At 39.9% G+C, this 23590-nt stretch overlaps 1 protein-coding gene across 7 annotated transcripts in view; it reads left to right on the plus strand.

The window, feature by feature from the left end:
* The first annotated feature begins 21740 nt into the window (after positions 1-21740).
* CTNND2 (catenin delta 2) overlaps positions 21741-23590 on the plus strand; it is an 883391-nt gene continuing 881541 nt past the window's right edge. For 4 of the 7 annotated variants that reach the window (XM_070587191.1, XM_070587196.1, XM_070587195.1 and 1 more), the window contains exon 1: positions 21741-21876. In XM_070587191.1, the coding sequence (XP_070443292.1) occupies positions 21840-21876 (37 nt within the window). In that variant the 5' untranslated portion in view covers positions 21741-21839. The remainder of the gene's footprint in view (positions 21877-23590) is intronic. The other 3 variants (XM_070587200.1, XM_070587193.1, XM_070587194.1) reach the window with 3 other exon arrangements.

The following is a 23590-nucleotide window of genomic DNA, read 5'->3' on the forward strand; positions in this document are numbered from 1 at the left end:
CCAATTACCCAGGTATTCTGACTAGCCTGAAAGGAAACTCATATTGGTCTGCTCGGGCTACCATAACAAAATACCACAGGCTGAGCGGCTTCAACAACAGACACCTATTGTCTCAAGTTCTAGAGGCTGAAAGTCTCAGACCACTGTCCCGAGGAGTTGGTTTCCAGTGAGAGCTCTCTTCCTGGCTTACAGATGGCCACTTTCTTGCCATATCCTCTCATGGCCTTTCTTCTGTTCCTTTGCGGGTATCCATGCATACACAAGAGAGAAGACAGAGAGAGAGAAAGAGTGGGAGAGAGCTCTCTGGTGTCTCCTCTTCCACTTATAAGGCCATTAGTCCCATCAGCCAGGGTGTTCACCCTTATGACCTCACTTAACTTTAATTCACTCCCTAGAGGCCCTATCTCCAAATACTATCACATGGAGTTAGTTCTTCAACATATGAATTGAGGAAAGGAGCACAAGTCAGTCCATAACAAAACCCAAAAAGTTTGGGGTCATTGATACGTGAACTCAAGTTGTGAGTTTTCAGTTTTATTGATCACATACCATCATTGTTATACATAGTAGCCATCTACACATTCTATCCATGTCCTAGTTACCTGATTAATGAGACTTCCAGGCATCCTGATACATTAATATTCATAAACTAACATCAGTATTTCCTGGTAATCAATTTTTAAAACCAGGATTTTATTCATGGTTCAATTAAAATAAACTGATTTCTAACAGATCATATGATAGAATTGAAAAAATATCTCCTTTTGCCTGTTTTGTGTTTCACATCAGATATGTTTGAGTAGGTTTAAGAGAGAAAGTGTTGGGACTACATCAAAGTAAAAAGCTTCTGAATAGCAAAGAAAACAATCAACAAAATGAAAAGGCAACCTATGGAATGGAAGAAAATATTTCTAAGCCAGCTATATGATAAGGGGTTAATATACAAAATATATAAGGAACTTGTACAACTCAATAGCAAAGAAACCAATAATAACCTGATTGAAAAATGAGGAAAGGACCTGAATAGATATTTTTCCAAAGAAGACATAGAAATGACTAACAGGTGCTAGTACTCATCACTAGTCATCAGGGAAACACAAATCAAAACCACAATGAGATATCACCTCATACCTGTCAAGATAGATTTTACGAAAAAGAAAAGAGATAACATGTGTAGGGAAAGATGTGGAGAAAAGGGAACCCTTATGCATTATTGGTAGGAATGTAAATGGGTGCAGCCATTATGGAAAACAGTATGGAGTTTCCTCAAAAAATGGAAAATAGAACTACCATATTACCCAGCAATCCCACTCCGGCTGTATATGCAAAGGAAATGAAATCAGTATCTCAAAGAGATATCTGCACTCTTACATTCCTTGCAGCATTATTCACAACAGCCAAGACATGGACACACCTAAATGCCCATCAACAGATGAATGGATAAAGAAGGTGTGGTAGATATATACAATGGAATATCATTCCACCATAAAAAAGAAGAAAATTCTGACATTTGCGACAACATAGATGAACCTGGAGAACACTATACTAAATGAAATAAGCCACACATAGAAAAGCAAATGTTATATAATCTGACATATGTATGTGGAATCTAAAAACATCAAACTCAGAACCAGAGTGTAGAATGGTAGTTGGCAGAGGCTGAGAGATGGGGAAAAGGGGGAGATATTTGTCAAAGGGTGCAAACTTTCAATAACAAGATGAATAAGTTCTGGGGATCTAATGTGAAGTAGAGTTAATATTACTGTATAATATTACTATATTGTAGACTTCAAATTTGCTAAGAGTAGATTGTAAGTGTTCTCACTACACACATGAAAAAGGTAACTATGTGAGGTGGTGGATGGGTTAATTAACTTGGTTGTGATAATCATTTCACAATGCATATGTACATTAAATCATCACATTGTTCGCCTTGAATATATACAATTTTTATGTTAATTATACCTCAATAAACCTGGAATATATAAATAAGGTGAAGAAAGTGAGTGCTTCCATGACTAGTATTAATTTTGAATTTTTTAAATAAACAATATGTCAATCTGGTAAGACTGCTATTTTTTGAAGTTGTCAACAATATCTCCTATTATCCCTTATTTTTTATGATGTGTGAAGTATATACCTACTTGATTGTTTTGTACATTGTTTATTGTTCAGAATTGTAATCAATGTGTTCTTATTTTACTTTTTTTTACTATGGCAATAAAAATGACCATTAGAATTTGCTGTGTCTTGTGGAAAACATTATATTTGCAAAGATAAATCAGGTCAGATATGGAGAAAATGTCTACTCAATTGCTGCTTGATAATCAAGACAAACTGGCTCTGGTGAAATTGCACCAATGTTCAGAAATATCTGTTTATGCATGTGCTTTCCTTTTTTCAGCAAATTTAGACCGCTTACTATTTACAGAACTTCCAGTGACATTCTGGTTTTTAAATATGATGTTGATGCATCAAATTTCCGGCTGAAATTTACAATATTAACAGCAAATCATTATTATTTCCATAGTAACCTTCTGCTGTTATCACCACTTTTAAGAGTTTTACATAATCTGTTTGACTGATGGCAGACAATATCATTCAACTAGTGCCCTCTATTACTTAATAGTGGATCTAGCAAATAATGGGGCATGTGTGAGCATCAATGGTTTTCTCAAAGTATACTTGCATTTATCTAAATTTGTTTAAATTAAAAATAAGTTACAATTAAAGCGTAACCTTGGGTCTGAGGTTTCGTCCTAACTTGTGATCTTGGACAAATAGATCATCTTCTTTAGGCTTCAGATGCAGAATAAGGGAGTTTACCCAAAAGACTTATAGTATCCTTTTTAGATGAAACATTCTAGGATAATTGTGTGAAATTAAAAACTAATTCCCTTCAGCAACAAACATTTTAATCAGACTCACATAAAAAAAAGTCTTGTTTAATGGCATCCCTGACAAAAATGTGATTTTTAATTCAACTCCTCTTCCTTTTCCAAGAAAAAAATCATGAACACAATCATTCGCCACACACACACATATTGAAGTTAATAAAAATGTCAATCTAAAACAAAAAAGTAAGGATTGGTCATAAACACACTTGCAACATCTATGTCTTGCCTCCTTACGATGTGAACAGGAATTACGAAGGGTGAAGCTCCAGTGGCTTCATGGGTAAGAGGCTTGGAAAGCAAAATATTTAGCAACTTCAGATATTTTTATGTGAGTGTATCTTTACATGTGATTTTGCCTAAATGCAGGGGTCAAAAAAGGATAACAGTATTTGTCTCATGGAAGTGCTGTCAGGGTCCCATGAGAAACATGCTCAAAACACTCAGTATAATGTCAGGCCCACAACAAATGCACATCGATGTGAGTTCTTTCATCCCTATGGCACAGTGTATTTTCCAAGATGTCCACAAAGATATTTTATCCTATCCCACACCTCTTCTTGCAGTGGGACAGGCACTCCTCCCACAGACAAGAGTGGTCTGTTTCCTTGCTCTGAAACTATGGGAGCTCTGACTCTCTAGACGAATGGAGTGTGGCTGAAGTGATGCTATTTACCTTCTGAGCAAGATCACTCAAGGAACACAGCTTCTTCCTGGCTTTTTCAAGTGTGCACTCTTTCTCTCTCATTCTCTCGTGCTGTCACTCCACTCTATCAGAGAACCAGCCATCATCTTGTGAGGAAGCTCAATCCACACAGAGAGACCACATGGAGGTGTCCCAGCTGGCAGTGCCAGCTATGGTTTCAGCTAACAGCCAGCATCGAACCCAGATCCATGGCTGAATAAACCTCAAATCGTCCTGGCCCCCAGCCTTCACACCTTCCATCAGGGACTCCACGAACAGAGAAGAGATAAAGAGTCCTTTCTGACTCCCCTTCAATTCCTCACCTACAGAAACTATAACAGATCAATAAAGGATTACTGTTATTTTAAGGCACAAAATACTGTGACAATTTGCTATACAGAAAAATATAACCAATAGAACTTATTTTATTTTCTTTAATGATAGAACTGTTTAAATGGACAATTCCCCACCCCCTCCATACCACTGTTATTTAATAAATGTTGACTGACTTGAATTAAAACAAGTTTCATTTCATAAGCATAGACAAGGGTGTACCCCATACACTGTGATCGGATCAAACTCTTGGATGATGATTATTATAATAAAGATAATGACACTTCTAACAGTGGGCCAACAAGAGGGAGTAAACATAGGCACAAAATAATAGGACAACTAAAGTCGTAATATAAACATCTTATATTTTGTTGTCAAATGTCAATGAAAACACATTTTATGAAAAATCATATTATTATTTTAATTTAAATTATTATTGATGCAAAATAATACTTTAATATAAATGCTTCATTGCCTCTATTTTTTTTTTGACATCCTCAATGAGCCTCAGTCAGTACCACTCTAGCAGCCTGCAATCCCACATGACGTCATGTCTCACCATTGCATCCACTTTATGGCAAAGGAGGTGCAGGAATAGGACCATTTCCATGGGACTGACCAGTTTTATCACACTACTCACCACCCAGAGGCGGCTGGTCAGAGAGAATGATGGAATGGCTTGATGGTGGGACAGCTGGAGTGCCAGCTCAGAGATGAAATGCCCTGAGCATGGGTGCCATTATCTCAGCACACAGCACAGACTTGAGTTACAGGCTTTTATATTGCTGCATCCCTGGGAAGAATACATGGGTCAGCAGTCAAGGAGTGAAAACAGGATAGTCTCATTTCACAAATTGTGTTTCAGTCCCTGTAATGCTGGGCTCTGCAGGTTTAGAAGCCCTGGTCCCAAAGAGGGAATACTTCCACCAGGAGACACAGCCAGTTAGTTTCCCATGCCCTTGGGGCAAGAAGAGAGGTGTATTGGTTTCCTGGGTTTGCCATAATAAATTACCACATAGCTGGTGACTTTAAAACAGCAGAAATGTGGCCTCTCACAATTCTGGAGTCTAGAAGTCCGAAATCAAGGTTTCAGCAGGGCTCCCTCTCACAGCTCTACGGAAGAATCTCTCCTTGCCTCTTCCTAGCTTCTGATGGCTCCGCGCAATCCTTAGCTTGTAGCTGCATCTCTCTAATCTTTGCCTCCATCTTCTCACAGCCTCTTCCTTGTATACGTCTGTGCGTTCTCTCCTCTTTTAAGGACACCAACCATTGGATTTAAAGCCCATCCAAACCCAGTCTGACCTCATCTCAAGTTCATTGTTTATATCCGCAAAGACTCCATTTCCAAATAAGGTCACATTCTGAGCTTCTAAGTGGCCCTGAATGTTTGGGGGATACTAGTCACCCACTACAAAGAGTCACTACCCTGGCAGGGGTCACTGCCTTCCATCATTAGGAGAGTTAGGGAATGTGCTACACAGTGGGAGTAGGGAGGAACACAGTGAATAGCAGGAAATCCCTAAATACGCAAGCTTTGATTTTATTAATATGTTTTAAATATTGATATTTTCTTGGATATATTTAACTCTGTATTTTTTTCTCTTAAGGTATAATTTATATTCAGTAAAATTAATTTTGGGTATCTAGGTCTGTGAGTTTTCACAAAGCCTTTGGAAAAACTTGTTAGCTCAAAGGAAAATCTAACTTCCAGGATTATATAAGAGAAGCACAACTTAATTCTTCTAAATTCTCTTGGTAACCCATATGGTATTTACTCCAGCAATACATAATATTTCAAGGCAGGAGGCTCATATTTCATATTGGTAAGGCCTGCAAAAGCCATTCTCCAAATTACAGAGAATTGGTGTTAAAAATTGCATGCACATATGGGGTCAGGCTTCCAGATAACACTTCTACTAAGATAAGGGATGGCATTACAAGTTCATCCTCTTACACTAGCACAACTAAGAGTTGGGATGCAATAAATATACTCCCCTTTGATCGCAAAGGGGAGCCTTGTCAACAAGTTCCCTGACCCCATTATCTCCAAAATGTGAATGTGCTCTGGCACTCGTCATCTTAGTGATGCGCTGACAGTCTTCAGTGTGGCTTTGAAACAAAACCCCTTCGAGCACAAAGCACTGGAACCACTTACCTACAAGTTCATCTGACAAGCGGTTCGCCTTATTTGCAGTCACTCTCACGAGCAGCCTGAGCAGTAGTACCTTGCCCCATGATTATTCCTTGGGGTCAGATATGACTAAGGTTTGAACAGTGAAGTTTCTTTAAAACAATTTTGTAGAAAAAAGTGTGAAGAGAGTTAGTGGCTACTAAAGAATGAATAGGCTTTTTTTTCCAACTCTGAAAACCCGGAGTTTCATTTTTCAAGCCCAAAAGAGAAGTGCAAAACAAACACAAAAAGAACCAAGGTCATATTTCAAAGTCCTCCTCCCTATGAAGTGGAAAATCTAATTACCTTGAGTATTGTACCCCTTACTCCAACGTGCATTGCTCTGAACAAATTCCTCATTACCCTCACTCAACAAGTAAAGGTAGGTTGTCTATCATACTCTGGGACATTTTGAGATTCCAGGAACACAAATATAAATACACGCAACATACTGCTAAAAATCTTAAATATACACATGAGAAATTAGTTAAAAATCTTTAATTTGTTAAAATGTAGGATTTTCCTGAAGACGTCAGGAAATATTTTTCCAAAAGAAAAAAATTAGAACTTTGGCCTGGATCCTAAAGAAGCATCGGTGTTGGCCCAGGCATAATTTCTACACAAAGACAAATGACGAAGAAATGAAATGGAAAATTATGAGCCCATAATGCAAAAATCTGATAGAAAAATCTTATAGGGAACATCATACTTTATGGCAAAATTTTAGAGGAAATAAAATTCAGTGCAATGAGATTAAAAAAATATATAAGGTTTCAAAAAGGAAGACTCCAAACTGTCACTATTTGTTAACATTACAATTGTCCACTTAGAAAATCCACAGGCAAACTCCAGTGTTAGAACCACATGGAGAACTTAGTCAGGTTGCGGCCTCATGCTGAGACTGTGTGATCCGGGCTTCTCGGTCACATTTGGTCTTCTAATCCTAACCCTCCCTCGGTGCTATTTTCCCTGCACACCACAGGATCTGGCGGCTAAAGCCCAATTTTCCCAGATTTCTATTTGATCTCAACATTACTCTACTTTCTGGACATCAGGTAACCATTTGTGGGATTTATGAATCCATTTTTCTCTTACATGAAAGTAAAATTATCATGCCCCAATTTATAATTATATGTGCGTCATTTGCTTGACTTTCCCAAAAGTTTCTCCCTTGTCTCTTGTACCAGAAAGCATTTGTTAATGGGGTTCTCACTAGTGATCACTGATCTGCAAATCCTGCATTTCACTGCAGGTGGGGAAGGAAACAGGCTGCTTAAGACTCAACTTGACCGAACAGCAGCAGGTATCCATGCCTCAGTGGACAGTACCGTCCCACTCTCCACAGGATCTGCTCTAACCACATGAGCTTATCAGAACGTTCCAATCAGGTGAATGGCAGGCTAGGCTTAAGAATAATCAATATGGGGAACATTCTTGTATAAAAAAATCACACTCAGTCTCCATCATTCAGGGCTGTCCTGCCTTGTTTCAGGACTCCCAAACTGCTCCCAGTGCATGAGGTTCAGAATCCCTGGCTCTTTCTTTAGGGTTCGGTGACCAACAGCAGAGAAAACATAATTAGATTTGGGTACGAGATATTCTCATATACACTGTATTAGTTTACTAGGGCTGCTGTAACAAAGTACCACAGACTGGCTGGCTTAACAACAGAAATGCATCTTCTCGCAATTCTGGAGGCTGATGTCTGAGATCAAGATGTCAAGAGGGTTGTATTCCTCTGAGACCTCTCTCCTTAAGCTGCAGACAGCCGTCTTTCCCCTGTGTGTGTGTCTGCGTCCTAATCTCTTCTTCTTCTAGGGACTCAAGTCATACTGGATTGGGGCCCACCTTAACGTCCTCAATTTAGCTTTAATGGCCTCTTTGAAGACCATGTGTCCAACTACACTCACATTCTGAGTTACTGGGGTTTAGGGCTTCCACATATGAATTTGGGATCAGGGGAGCGGGGCTGGGAACATTTCAGCAAGCGTCCCCCAAAAGTCTTGTATCGTACACAAACTTGTCATACACCGTCATCATGTTGACTGATTCTTTCACATTCTGCACACTTCACTTTCTGATCTGCTGGATGCTTCCCAGTATGTTTTACTTATAATCTCTGGAAAAGAACCAACAGTGATTACATATTTTACTAATCCCACACTTATGCCCAAGGTACAACTAATATATCATAAATATTTTGCATTGAGGATGGTCCTCAACCATTCATCACTGTCCATCCAGATTAGTTAAACTGAATTTGTCTTCAAGTTTTAAAGTTTGATGTTTTGGAGACATTTCAGATCAATCATCATATGAATTTATGTTTTTATATCTATATTTATCCTGACAAGAAATACAAGGTCTCTGGGTCAGAAAATGAAGTAATCTTAGTGCTGGCTCCCCATGCCCCAATTCCCCTGGGGGCAATGCAAGCTTGGCTGATATCATCTGCACATGCAGAGACCTCAAAGTTATGAAACTCAGAACATATATAGGGTGGCTATCCTAACACATATCCTCTCCAAACAGAGAGATAGATAGATACATACATACATACAGAGAGAGAGGGGGGAACTAGGAGAGAGAGAGAGACACTTTGGCTCTGGAATGTAAACAAATTGTCTCTGGGGAGAAGAGGAGACAGTCTCTAACCTGGAATGTAAGTATAGGGCTCTGGGGCAATACCAAATCTCTAAATTTCCAGGCATGTTTTCCCTGCAACCATCCTTTAACCCAGGTTGCCAGTAACTTGTTCAGAAAGCCCTGCTTGTGCAGAATCATATAAAGATTCATGGAGAATTGTTTCCCAGCAGAAAGGCTGCCCCATATTACCACCAGCTGCAGACAATGATTGGAAACATCGTAAGGTCCTGAAGTAGCATCACCTTACTGAACCCACAGCGTGATTCCAGCATCTTTGCTGCCAATTCTACTTTTGCCCGCATGTAATCAATTTAGCTTATGTTGTTTCCCCACAGAGGGAAGGGTTTTGAGCTCTAATCTACTTCTACAACACAAGGAGTAGATCTAATATGGCCGCTGGCTTAGTCAGTTCAGGCTACTATAACAAATTACCGTAGTTTGGTGGGCTTACACAACAAACTTTTATGTCATAGTTCTTTAGGCTAGAAGTCCAAGATCAGGGTTGTGATCCAGGACTTCAGATCAGAGCTGCAGCATGGTGGTGTTCTTGGTGAGTGCCCTCTTCCTGGTTTATAGATAAAGAAAGAAAATTTGGTTGAATATTCTTGATTTACAGCAACAGCTACTGTAACTTTAGCTATTAAAGTTGAAATTAATTTTTTCCAATACTTTAGTGTACTGATAGCTAAACAGTGCAGAAATGAGTAATTTATGACTAATGAAGAGCAAGGATAAATCATATGAAAAGAGTGAGAATTATAAAACTTGAACTTGATGGATAATGTCAACCTGAGAAGAAGTCTCTTAAAAGTCAGTACAGGGCCTGGTCCATTTGCATAGTGGTTAAGTTCGTGTGCTCTGCTTCAGCAGCCCAGGGTTCACCAGTCTGGATTCCAGGCACAGACCTACACACTGCTTATCAAGACATGCTGTGGTGACATCCTACGTATAAAATAGAGGAAGATGGGCACAGATGTTAGCTCAGGGCCAATCTTCCTCAGCAAAAATAGGAGGATTGGTGGCAAATGTTAGCTCAGAGCTAATCTTCCTCAAAAAAAGAGAAAAGTCCAAATTAATGAATTTTAATAATAAAATTAAAACTAATTAAAAATAATAATTTAGGGGGGTTGAATTGTGTGAAGCCAAAAATTCCAGAAGAATACACAGAATTGTGAGAGGGTGACAATTAATGAGAAGCAAAATGACGAGTGGGACTGAATTTTAGGTGGCAGTTGGGGATGGCAGTGCTGAGTTACAACTAAGGTGACTCTAAATAGGGTTCCGGGTGGTGTCAGAGGTCTGATATGCATAGTAGATTGTAACTGGTGCTTAATTTTTGTATTCAATGATACTAGGATGAAGATAGCTTTCCAGGCAAGTGGAATAGAATTAGGAGCAGCTTGTAATAGTTAGGAAATCCAATCGTCCCTTGAAGGCGCTGGAAGGCAATTTCCCTAAACAGATCAAATGGGGTGGGAAGCAACTGATTTCAGGAACACTCATGTTCCAAGGACTGGGAGCAACAGGGCATCACTGTCTAGAATCTACAGCCTCCCAGCTGGACTTGTTCATGCCATTGTTGTAATCTAAGGGAAAGACTTTATATTTCTCTCCAATGCGTTTCATTTTGTTATTTTAGACCACTACACTAATCTCCTGAAGTGTGTTTTGAGACTTTATGCTGTCTTCCAATTCTTTGACTTTTTCTTGCATGTCCAACATGATATTATGCTTTCTGTGCCTTCATTTAAATTTATCAGCTTAAAGATGAAATAAGGCAAGGCCACTTACAAATCACTGAGTCCTCTTCTCAAGTTGACCTCTATCTACTGAACAACCCTAGAAATCCATTTCATAGCAAAATTATCCTGCTCAGTATTTTTCATTCTTTTTTTGTCTGGAAGTGTTTTGCAAAATATTTTACTATATGTCCTGTAAAAAAAAAGATAGGAAAGCTTTAAGGAAGTCTCTTGATCTGTACCAGGGTAAGGACTGTGTTACAAAAGGAGATAGGTATCTTGGTGTTGCATGTGTGTGTGTGTGTGTCCTCAAGTAACATATATCGATAAGCTCTTGCTTGGTTACGGCTAAATGTTCAGTGACTAGGGTCATTTAGTAAGGGGTGGGAGGCACTGCAATGATACTTGAGACGATTGTGGCATCTTAGTACATTAACATTTATGTTATTGCTCTGAGTTAGAACGAAAGGTTTAACTGTGTTTCCTATGCTTTGCTTAATAAAAAGAAAATATGTCTTCCAAAAATATTTTACATAACATAGATTAAGTTTGAAATGTTTTTCACAATCTTGACATATATTATAAACTGACCACTAAAAGAGTTATGACAAAGTGCATTTCATTAGCATTTCTCCATTCCAACCAACACTGAATATTATGAGTGAAGAAGACTTAGTAAATTTGATAGGGGAATGTCGGCATTGCAAAGCTTGTTTTAATTGCTATATCTATTATTACTAAATTCACTTATGTGATTACATTTTGTGTGTGTGTGTGTGTGTGAGGAAGATTGGCCCTGAGCTAACATCTGTTGCCAATCTTCCTCTTTTTTTTTCTCCCTAAAGCCCCAGTACATAGTTGTATATCTTAGTTGAAGGTCCTTCTAGTTCTTCTGTGTGGGACACTGCCACAGCATGGCCTGACGAGCAATGTGTAGGTCTGTGCCCAGGATCCCAACCAGCGAACCCTGTGCTACCAAAGCAAAGCAGATGAAATTAACCACTATGCCACCGTGCTGGCCCCTGTGTGATTACATTTTAATATTTTTATATATTTTACATATTTATATGTAGTTATTATAAATATTCCATTAGCACACGCAAAATCAGTAATTTTTAGATTAAATTAAGATATATCTTATTTATAAGTTAAAAGGAATAAAATAACAAACATCCATCTACCCACCAACCAGTTTAGGAATTGGGACCTGAAAAATGCCTTGGAAGCTCACTGGGTAAACCAGCAGTCCCCACCTGAGATGCTTTTATTCCTGGTGGTACGCACTGACTTTCCTAGGGCACCATTCGGTTTAAAGAAGTCACTTTCCATATAATCAGCTTCCATATATGCTTTTTTCCTAAAATTTATATCCCCCATAACATGACGGTGATATAAGAGGAGAGTTTCCTTCCCAGCACCCCATTCCAAATTTCTCCCTCTGCCAACCTTACAAATGATAGACATTTCACTCCTTCAATCCTAATCTTTTTTTATCATCATGCAATGTCCCTCTTTATCTCAGTAAGTTCTCTTTAACTTTTTTATCTGATATTAATTTAGACACCTCAGTGTTCTTTTGCTTACTTTTGCATAGTAGATCCTTTTTCCACCCTTTACTCTCAATATATTTGTGATTTTGTATTCAGCCTCTGGTAGCCATCATAAGTAGGATCTTCCTTTTTATTCACTCTGTTAATCTCTGCCTTTTAAATGGAGTGTTTAAACCATTAACGTTTCACATAATCATTAATATGGCTGGATTTAGATCTACCTATTTATTTTATTTTTCTGCTTGTCCCTTCTTTTTCATTCCTCTGTTTACTTTTGCCTGCCTTGTTTTGGATTACTTGAATATTTTTAAAGATTTTTTACTTTTTCCTTTTTCTCCCCAAAGCCCCCCTGGTACATAGTTGTATACTCTTCATTGTGGGTCCTTCTGGATTACTTGAATATTTTTAAGGGTCTATTTTAAGTTTGTATATTGTGTGTGTCTAGCTATATCTCCTTGTATTATTTTTATTATTGGTTGCTGGAGAAAATAATGCACCACTTCAGTGAAGATACAGAAGCCTTGCAACCACATAAGTCTCTTTACCCTAGCGAAAACTGACATTTATTTTATAGTTGTTAAATGTGTTATATCTATGTAAATCAAAAGCTACACCAGAAAATGTTAAAATTTTTGTTGTTAAAAGCCATACATATCTGACCAAACTTAACTGGAGAAAATAGTCTTTTATGTTTATCCAGATATTTACTATTTCTGTTGCTTTTCCTTACTTCCTAAAGTTCCAAGTTTTCCTCTGCTGGCATTTCCTCTCAGCCTGAGGAACTTCCTTCAGCTTTTCTACTACAGCAAGACTTCTAGGAATGAATTCTACTTGTTTTCTTTCATTTGAGGATGTCTTTATTTTGCTATCATGTCTGAAAGATATTTTCAATGGGTTTCAAATTCTGGATTGATATTCATTTCTTTCTGCCTTTTAAGCATTTTGTTCCATAACCTCTTTTGAGAAATCTATGGGTTTTCCCAATTGTTGTTTTCCTGTATGTAATGTGTTGTCTTTCTCTAGCTGCTTTTACGATGTTTTTTCAAAATCTTTAGTTTTCAACAAATGTATTATGACGAATCCTTTTCCTTCTTTCTTTGTATGGTTACTGAATGTGATTTTTTTAATTGTGTTCTGAAAATTTCAGATAATATTTTGAAGAGGCGCCGGGTTACATTGTTTTTCCTGAAAAAGTATTGAGTTCTATGTTGGCAGACAGTAAAGTATCAGTGGAATATACTGATCTGTCAGGCCTTGGTTTGGGGATTCTTTCAAAGAGGTCTATTACAGCTTTTTTTTTTTTTTCATACTTCTAGGTTGTAACCCTCAATCCAGAAATGTGGCCGGATATACATTTTGTATTAGTTTGCTAGGGCTGCCATAACAAAATCCGACAGACTGCGTGGCTTAAACAATAGAAATTTATTTTCCTGTGGTTCTGGAGGCTGAAAGTCCAAGATCAAGGTGTCAGCAGGTTTCTCTAAGGTCTCGCTCCTTGGCTTTTAGATGGTTACCTTCACTACGTCCTCACGTGGTCTTTTCTCTGTGTATACCCATCCTTGGTTTCTCTTCCTCTTCTCTCAAGGACACCAGTCCTATTAAATTAGGACCCCATCCCCATGACCTCATTTAACCTTAATTACCTCTTTAAAGGCCCTACTTTTAAATACAGTCACACTGGGAGTGAGGATTTCACCATATGAATTTTAAGGGAAGACAATTCAATCCACACACTCTTGGCAGGTGGCCTTTCTGGTACTTGACTCAGTCTTTGACTTGTTCATAATGATTCCCTAATCTGGTTAGGCCTGACCATCAAAGTCTCCATAGCATTGAACAAGTTCCAAAATCTCTGCTCAGCTCACTGCCTCCCAGCTGTCTACCTAGCTTTGTAGAGTCTTGTTCCACTCCCATGAATCCAGGATTTGATCAAGTGATCCCAAGTGGGATCTCTATGGAAACTTTGGATTTCCATCTATGGCTCCTCCTTCTTTGGTACCGTCTCTCCTAAATCACAGCCTCCTTAGGAACGCGAAACCCTAATCTCTGCCTTCTCTGTCCTGTGAAACTACTGCTCTTGCTTGCATTCTATATAAATGCACCACACCTCAGAAAATGTTCCTAGGGAGAAAGCCTGTGTAAAAGTAGGGCATCTTTTGTATCCCCCCTTTCTCTCAAGGATAGCAGCCTTACACTGACTGCAGTCCAACACCTGCAACTTGTTGTAGTTCATATATTTTATAAATGACATAATAGATTGTATAGATACTATAAAGATTATTTTAGTGGCATCTCACAAAACTCAGGTTTTGATGTACATATGTTGTTTATCACTTATGTGAAAATAATTCAACTTTCTTAAGTAGATTTACTTTGAAGTAGTATAGATTAAGTTCCTAACAAGACAATTTGCTATTTTCTATTTCTTTTTAGTTATTGAATTCTGACTTAGTTCCACTATTGTCTGTGAATATACTCTGAATGATTTCAATCATTTCAAACTTGTTGTGACTTGCTTTATAATCCAGCATATGTTGATTTTATCAAGTGTTTCAGGTGCACTTGATAATATTTTGTATACAATGGGTTAAATAAAATTTATTGTTAAAATTAATTTCAGTTATTACATTTTTAATTTCTAGAATTCCCAGTGAATTCTTTCTCATAGATTCTAATTCTCAGGTGAATTTCTCCATCTTTTCATGTTTTTTTTGTATCTTTTCCTACATTCCTATATGCTCTTGAACATATTGATCATTATTATTTCAAATATCTTATCTGCTAACACCAGAATCTGGATCACCTGTGGGTCTATTTCTATTATACTTTTGTTGATTGGTTGTTAGTTTGTTCTTATCCTTGCATGATAAATTTTACTGAATGCTGAACACTGTATATTAAAAAATTTTAGAAGTTTGCCTGAAAGGGTTCATGCTTTCCTCTGTTAGGCAAATAGATGACCCAGTCACCTCTAATCCAATCAGGGACTTAGCTGAATTGAGCTGGGGCCACAGTATTGATAAGTGTCCATCTACCTCTGCTCTCCCCAGCTCTAAGGAAGCAACCTTCTAGAGTTTTTAACTGAGAACCTGATGTATTTCCCAAGGCCGCTGGCTCAGAAATGTCCTGATGCAAATGCTTTTCTCCTCTGCGCAACCAGACTGTTAAAATTATATTCTGATTTTCAGAAGCTTTTTGCTTTAACTTTTTAGCTCTGTGCAGCTTCAGAAATTAGAAAACGTTTTGAAGGGAAAACCATCCATGTTTCAGCCTCAGTTCTTCGTCTCTTCTTTCTAACTGGGATCTTGATTAGGTTTTAATTTGCAGCCCCGTGAGACCAGAAAAACCTCTACTTGCATCTGTGTCTCAAACATGGCCCTCTGCCCAGGAAAAGTCTCAAAACTCAGGCTCTTTCACTGCTCTGGAATTGGCAAAGTTTTCCAGGGAAAAGCAGATATACAGCATCAGTTCAACTCTCCACATCCTCCTCTGTCTGGAATTGTGGCTCCTTTAGTTATTCTTGCTTCAGCAGATTACTGATACTTTAGGGAAATATTTTTGTTTTTTATTTAAGAATTCTAATTATTTTCAATAGAAGCGTTGGGCTGACACAAGCAATTCCACCTTATCCAGAAATAGAAATTTCGTCCATTTTTCAATCTGAGTGTTTATCATTCAAACAATTTGAGAAAAGAATCTTAATTGAACCTTTATTGTCATGAGAGAAATCGTGTAATAACAGCCAAAATGCACAAAATAGAAAGTTGGCTATAAATAGAGTCATCTAACCGTAGAATAGGAAAGCATAGCCACAAAAAATGGAATGGGAAAATTACAGGAATATAATTTGAACCGAATAAGAGGATGAACATTTGTGGCCTATAGCTAAACCAAACTGTTTTAGTTCTGGGTCATGAGATTATGATCTTTTCTTTTTCATAATTTTTTGAATTTTCTAATTAATTTTGATAAGAATTTGTTACTTTTATAATAAGCCAAACCAAATGTTCAACAAAATATTTACACAGACTTAATGTTCAATTATTTGGAAAATTTGTTAAGAAGTCCTTATCCCTGATAATTCTGCAAGGATAAAACATTTATATTATAATATATATAATATAAATACATTTAAAAATAATATATGTCTATATTTAACAAAATGAATGTGACTACAAGAAATATAAAACCTTACTAGCCACGTACATATTCCATGTACACAGACAAAACATAGAGAACATGCAGGCCACTTTTGAGGACTGCATATGTGATTAATCATTATTGTTATTTTTTACAGACTACCTGATTGTAAAGGATTGGTGGTGGGGTCCAAACTTGTTAATGAACCCAGCTTTCCTTCTTGGCACTACAGTATACATGATCATAATAGATGCTATTGATTTTCTTAAGTGAATCATTTAGGTGTTTCATTCTCAAACCTATTCAAACCCAATGCCCCATTTTTATAACAAGTATTGTGTAATACTTTGCTATCCTGAAAAGAAATTCAAAGATATTAATTGATTTTTAAGGACCTACACAGTACCTTAACATAAATACAAAGAAGAAATACAAGGAAAGTTATTGAGAATAAAATAATTATGTTTTTCTTTGGGTTAGCGCTTGGTCACAACTAGGCTAGAAGAGCTAACCAAATACTCTGAGACTTGCCCCTATACTTAGAAACACAGTAAAGGTAATGGCTATGACAACCATCTGATACATGAGTGTTCTTTTGCTGAGTTGCATACTACTGATGATGTTGCTCTTAATCTTATGAGGAAGCCTCGGGAAATTTCTGAACAAAAGTGTTAAATATTTTTTGTAATTGATATTTTAGTGGCATTCTTGCAAAATTCAATGTACATTAAAACTATGCAAAAATGCTTCTTGCTTATATGTAAAATGGAATAATGTTGTAGGCTTAGATACCTGTGAACAGATCCTTAACAGCCATGGATGATTGGCGGGATCCTTGAAAGCTGTGAAGTATACGGGCAATTCTTCCCCCTGTGGGATTGCCCTATATGTTACAGAATGTTTTAAATGTGTGGCTTGTGATCATTAAATGCTAGTGTCAATAAGAAAATACACTCTCACACTTTTCTAAAATACCTCCTGAGGAGGCAGTAATACTTCCTTTAAGAGCCATTGACCTAGATGTTTGGTGTAAAAACTGAAATTTTGTCAATGAAATTTTCATACTAAATCAACTCTGCCTTAAAATTTATCTGGATGAACCTTGATAAGAATTCCTCTCTTCCACTCTTTGGATCTCATTTCATGCACTTGCTCCTTCTTAGTCTTCTCTGTCGGCATCAGGCCAGTCAAATTGGGGAGTCAATTTCTTCATCCTCTAGAAGTCCATTAAATCTATAAGCATTGCTGAGAAATCATAGCATAAAGTTAATTTTTCCTTGCTGCCTATTATCAGGTTTCTGTGCCCAACTTCACATTCCATAATTTGATGTCTTCTCTCTGTATTTGTAATTCATCAATGCCTGTTGACCCATACTTCTGATCCACTGTCCACTGCTGATCAATAATCCTTGACCTTCTCAATGCCTGACCAGCTTACATTGAATTTAGACATTTTAGCACCAGGTTATAACTTCTCATACATGCAGGGGCCTTCACGTGATACCTCACTGTTCTTTAGTTCCTTCATTGAGTCCACGCCTGGTTCCACTCTATCTCCAAGGGCTTCAGCCCTTACTGAACACACTCTCTCTATCCCTCTCCTTGCTTAGCTTCAGGACTTTGGGTCCTATTTCCTCATCATGCTACCTATGTGCTGGCACAATAAGCAAAAATCCCTTGAAGAGGCAAAAACGAAGAGAGAACACAGAAGAAAAGGAATTGAATAAAAGAATTGTCAACACCCTAAAGCATATGGACAATTAGAAAGAAATGATATTTGAGTGCGATTATCTCCTCAGTGTGCTTCTTTTTCTTCTATCACCCAATAACCCCAATTTATAATTAAACTTCATGAGGATAGGGATTTTGTCTTCTCGTCTATTGTTTGCTATTGAATCACCAAAATTTTACGTGTCTGAACCACGGTAGATGCTCAACATACTTTTGCTGGTGAATGAATGAATGGATGAATGACACCATCATATGAGTAGTAGCTGTAGTAAAAAGTAGTTTGCGTGAAATTGTGAAGTTTTGAATCAAACAGTGAAATGACCTATCAATGATCTTAATTAAAATGGTTAATTCAAATTAGTTAACTACTTTGAAAGTCTTTAAAAACAGAGTAACATTTTCTAGTAACAAATGCATCTCTTTTTGACCAATATTAGCCCCCAAATATATACATACGTATATATGTATATATACACACACATATAGTTATTATAACAATTCTACATTACTATTCTAGAGAATTTGATTTAAAATTTAAATTGTAAGCTTTGAAGAAACATCATTACTCTCCGTGTTTAAATTCTGGACAGCAACAATCAAATAGTTTAATTTCCCAACTTGAAAAATTTCCATTTGTTTATCAATAAATCATTCACTTTAAAAATTTCAGGAATATTATCTTCTATTTGAACCTCAGTAGCAAGATACAGCGCTATGTTTATATTGCTTTGAATCAAACAAGGTCATTTCTCTTCTAAAATTGCCATATTTTGAGCTGTAAAATATGATACATGAACTTATAAAAACACTTTTAGTTATGAGATCTTATTTCTAAAAGTTAAGTGAAACTTTCATATAAAAATATATTTGCTTAATATTTTCAAAAGTGATTTGAAAAATCAAGAGATACAGCACTTAGTATTTAGATGTCATTTCTGTATTACATAACTAATGACACGTAAACAGAAGAAACAAAAGATTTCTCATCTAGTATTGAGTGCTATAATTTGAATATAATAAGCTAATAACTTTCTGGTCTTCTAGTAAATTAGGGAATTCAGAATATTCCTTTTTACAGGAACTATCAGAAGCAGGAGGCAAAAGATGGCAGCAGTGAGTCGTCCCAAGATCTCACACTACACATGCTCCTTTTACTTTATTTTTCAATATTATCTAATTGTGCATTTAATAATATCTTCAGTTACAAATTATTTTAGAAGACTAGAAATCATAAATGTCCCAGTGAAATCAGGCATAGTGCAAATTAAATCAAAGTGGTATAGGCCATCACTGCTTTCCCTAAATACCCTCCTCGCGCATCCTCCTAAGAAGTCTGTGGGTCATATCCAAGGCGAACAATTAGTGAATAGGGTTTGCCATTGCTCATATCAAAAATAACTCTAGAAACTTTAGAAAGTTATTTTCTCAACTCATTCCATATAGTCACAAAAGACATGTATATTTGATCTGGATGGTATCTATGCACGTACTTCAAATTTAATCCAGAGAGTAATTGACCTCCCTTCAATAGCTGCCCCTCATGTCCCAAATGACTTCTTGAGTTAACAGATGCAAACAAGAATACAAGTTAAAAAAAAAAATCCAAAAATGTGACCAAAGCTAAGGTGAAAACAAAGAGCATCCTTTAAAATATAATGTGGCCTAATGGACACAGTGCTGCTAATTTGTCTTTTACCAAGTACTCCATGGTAATTGAACTGCCTTTCTGAGAACTGAAATATAGTTCAACATGTGCTGAAAAATGGCCCTGCAGTGTTTTCTCTTACAAGAGTCAGGAGTATTTTAATATGGAGCCAGCTTTAAAACTGGGAGCCGGGCTAGACAACTACTTTTGGAGGTGAGACCAAGCCTGCATATGCATGTCCAGCTCTGGTGTAGGAGGATTAAAAGCAAACATTGGTTGTCAAAAGTCTTTGCTTAATCTGCTGCTCCTTGCATTGATTTCTACCTATTTAATCTGTCTACAACTTTTCTCCTTTGCTCTTACTTCAAATTATATTTTAACTTACTCCAAAGTATAATAGGGAATAGCCTCGGATAAATATTCAAGTCATTTAACTTTGTTGGATAATCTCTTCTGACACAAAAGAGAAGCACTTTGTTACTGAAAATCATAAGCTCCCAAATCCCTCTGGTTACAATTTCTTGTATTGTGTCATGCTTATCTGTGTCTCAGCTCTGGGGAGGGGTGGAGTGGAAAAGCTCACAACCTCAGACAGTCTGGGACCTACAGCATCAGGGATGGGGAGCTGTGGCATCATTAGAAGAAGCGTTGGCCCTGGCCCCGGGCAGGATGCACTCTGTCTGCCCATGACTTGTAACTGCAGCAGGGGTGAGCCCCGACATGACTTCTGAAACAGAGGGACACAGGTGAAGGCCCAGAGGACTTCTTTTGTACATGACATGGTTCTTGTTTTCTAACAAGACTTTCACTGTTCGCTACAGTGATCCTACTTGCTGTATATATTTCACAGCAGAGAAGTCCCGATGGAGTCAGTGAGCTGTCAAACCACGAGGTGATACAGAAAACCAATCTGAAAATGAAGAGAACAATGCAGGGTGTATAGGAAGACTATGGAGGAAGACGCAGGTGAGGGTTTCCATTTTAGCCTGGAAGCGGGGAAGGGGAGGAGTAGCAGAACGCGGCAGAGGTGCTGAAGTAAGAAGAAGGAAGGGGAGGCGCAGGAGGAGGAGGGGAATTTGTCCTTGCAATCTATTCAAGTTCCAGACTGGACAAGGGTCTTTCTTGCCGGAAGTTTACATACATTCCAGATTCAAAACCAGAGGGATTTTGTTTAACAAGAATGTCTCTCCACCCGCGAAAAGCATGTTTAATATAAGCACTGGAAGAGACAGTAAGATTGGACAGGCGATGTGGGAAGACGGCAGATGGATGTCCTGCCTTCTTTGCTCTAGAACCACAGGATTTGAGAGCGTCCACCTCCATCCAGAAGCATGCACATTCAGCTTGCCCCCCGCCTCCAAGGCACACACCAGCTATTCTAGAACCCCTCCACCCCTGCCCCTTTGTTTGCAGGCTGACATCTGCCCCATCACAATAAAGTGTCAGCATCTTGCACGTGAATGAAGAAACTGGCCCTTTGAGAACCGGTCCAACCCAGGGTTCCAGGCCTTCCCAGGTCCCTTCCAGCTTTCCCCTGGTTCCCAAGCATCCACCCATCTCAAGGCCAGGGCGTGCGTTCCCAAGGATGCTCGGCCCTCTCCCAACCCGCGGCCTCCTCCCCTCTCTCCTGCTGCTGCTGCCGCGAAAACCAGGAGAAGTGGAATGCGCACGGCGAAGCGCCGCGCTCTCGCGGCGGCACTGGGCATGCTCGGCACCCAGGGCAGGTTTGGGCGGCGGGGCGGACGCTTCCTCACTAGCCAGGCGCCCGAGCCGGCCGCCGAGGCAGAGGTGGAGGCTGAGGCTGCCGCGCGCCGCGGGAGGAGCCTCGCCCTCGGCGGCGGCGGCGGCGGCGGCACAGGTGGCGCGGGCCGCGCGCGGGGCGCCGCACGGCGGCGGCCCTAGGCTCGCGCCCGCGGCGGCAGCCGGCCGAGCGGAGCGGCGGGCGCGGCGGCGGCTGCTCTCCGAGCCCGGCCGGCGGCGGCGGCGGCGGCGGCGGCGGCGCCCGGAGTCCGGAGGAGCCCGGAGGAGCCCCGAGCCCGCGGAGCCCGCAGAGCCGGGCAGGGGGCGCTGCGCTCGCCGCGCTCGGAGGGGCCGCCGGGCCGGGCGCAGCGCACTCGCGTCGGGAGCCGCCTCTCCCCCGCGGTGCTCGCCCCTGCTCCCGGCCAGCATCACTTGTCCCGCGGCCGCGCTCAGACAACAAAAGCGGAAGATGCTGCAGTTGGGCAAGGTCAGGACCTTGCCCTGAAGCCGGGCGGCGGCGCGCACGCCTTTCCCCGGACTGAGGAGCTGTCGCTGGTGGCGGGTGCATGTTCGCGAGGAAGCAATCGGGCGCCGCGCCGTTCGGTGAGTTGCCTTCGCTGGGCTTCTGGGGCCAGGCGCATCCTCCTTCTCGGCGTCGTCCTCCTGCTCGCCCTCCTCCTCCTCGCCGCCGGTGGGGGTTGGTCCTCGGCTCCCGGCCGGCTGGCGGCGGCGGCTGCTGCGCGGTCCTGCCAGCCGGGGGAGGACCGCGATCGCGCCGGGTACCCTCTCGGAAGACGGCTCTCCCTGAAATGGGGGCCAGGGTTAGTGCCTTTCTTGGAGCGGTTACCAAGTGGCTTCTCTGCGTGCTCCCCCTCCCTGCCACCCATCTCCCCCAGAGGAGGCGTATATAGGGCAACACCAACAATACTGCTCCTCGCCACCCTCAAGAACATCCCCGTTGCATTCATGACGTCCCTAATATACGGGAGAAGACGGGGTGGGGGTGGGGAGGACTTCCCTCTAGTCTTTTGCCCTTATGTTCAATGTCATTACGATGTTTGGCTAGAACAAAATGGAAATACTTAGTCATATGCGTCCATGGCCGTTTCTTCAGTCTCTCGCTGCTTGCCAGACCCAGAGCCCGTTTGGTCTATATTTAGCGGTTTCAGAGGAAGCGTTTTCAGCTCGATTCACAGGTTTCGGGGGCTTCTGCGTCCTGACAATAGATAGCAAGGCTCTGGAAAGCGCCTCCTGAAACCCAGGTTTGGAAATCTGTACGTGTGTATGAGAGATTGCGATGCGATATTTGGGTGATCCGTAATTAATGGCTGAAAGCAAAGCTGCTCTTTTTCGCCAACCTTCCCCTTATTCTGATGTGTAATGTATTTCCATCGATTGCTACTCAGCTGGTTGGAGCCACTACGTTCAGAATTAAGTCACTGGAGAGGTGGTGCAGCCTCCCAGGTCTGTGTGGTGGGAAAACAGCCTTAGGGATTTTTGGGGTGTGTATGTGTGCCGTTCCCACAAAGAACAGTTACTTCCAAAATGCTTAAAGTTGTGTTTCGCTGTAAATGTTAGGGTAGTGAAGGGTGTGGGAAAAGAGGGGCAGGTTGTGGTTCCAAGGAGTTTTTTTCTTCCCTTTCTGTGCTTCAGTTAACTGGTCTAATTTGCTTTAGCTCTGAAAGGTGTTATTAACATGCGTGGCTAATGTTATCCAAAAAAATATGTTGGTTTAGAAAAAGGGGTATGTTTTAAGCATAGTATCGGGCCTGAGATGCATAGGTTTTCACTTTTAGGAACTATATGACCACTATTTAAGATGCTTGGAATTTTCTGCAACGATTTCCATGAAAATAGGGAGGTGCTAAAACTACCTAAGAGTTCTCTCATTGTGCATCCTCCCATCGCAGCTTAGGCTACTGATGGTAGTTCAGTTCATCTCTTTGCTGTTAGTAATTCACCCACAGGATTAAAAGACTTTAGAGCCGCAACACTTCTAAAATCCCATGGAGAAGTGTTTGATATGACATATCGAATTGAAGGATGAAGCTGTGCCTGATTTCGGGGTCTCGCTCTATGAGAAGTATAACACATAAGGGCAGGCATCCTCACATATGGACCGGATGCTTTAAACTGCCATACAATCTCTTTGCCACATGCAGAATCCATTTTTAATGTTTTGGGGAAATTTGTTAAGTGGCTTCCTTACTGGTCTGTGGGTTACAAGATCTCAGGGCTTGAATGAAGATGATTGCATTTGGAGTTTGCTGTTGAAATTTGAGAGGCCTGTAATTATTCAGCTAACAGGTCTCAGCGT

Source organism: Equus przewalskii, chromosome 20 (genome assembly GCF_037783145.1).
Source record: "Equus przewalskii isolate Varuska chromosome 20, EquPr2, whole genome shotgun sequence".
NCBI classification, from domain to species: domain Eukaryota; kingdom Metazoa; phylum Chordata; class Mammalia; order Perissodactyla; family Equidae; genus Equus; species Equus przewalskii.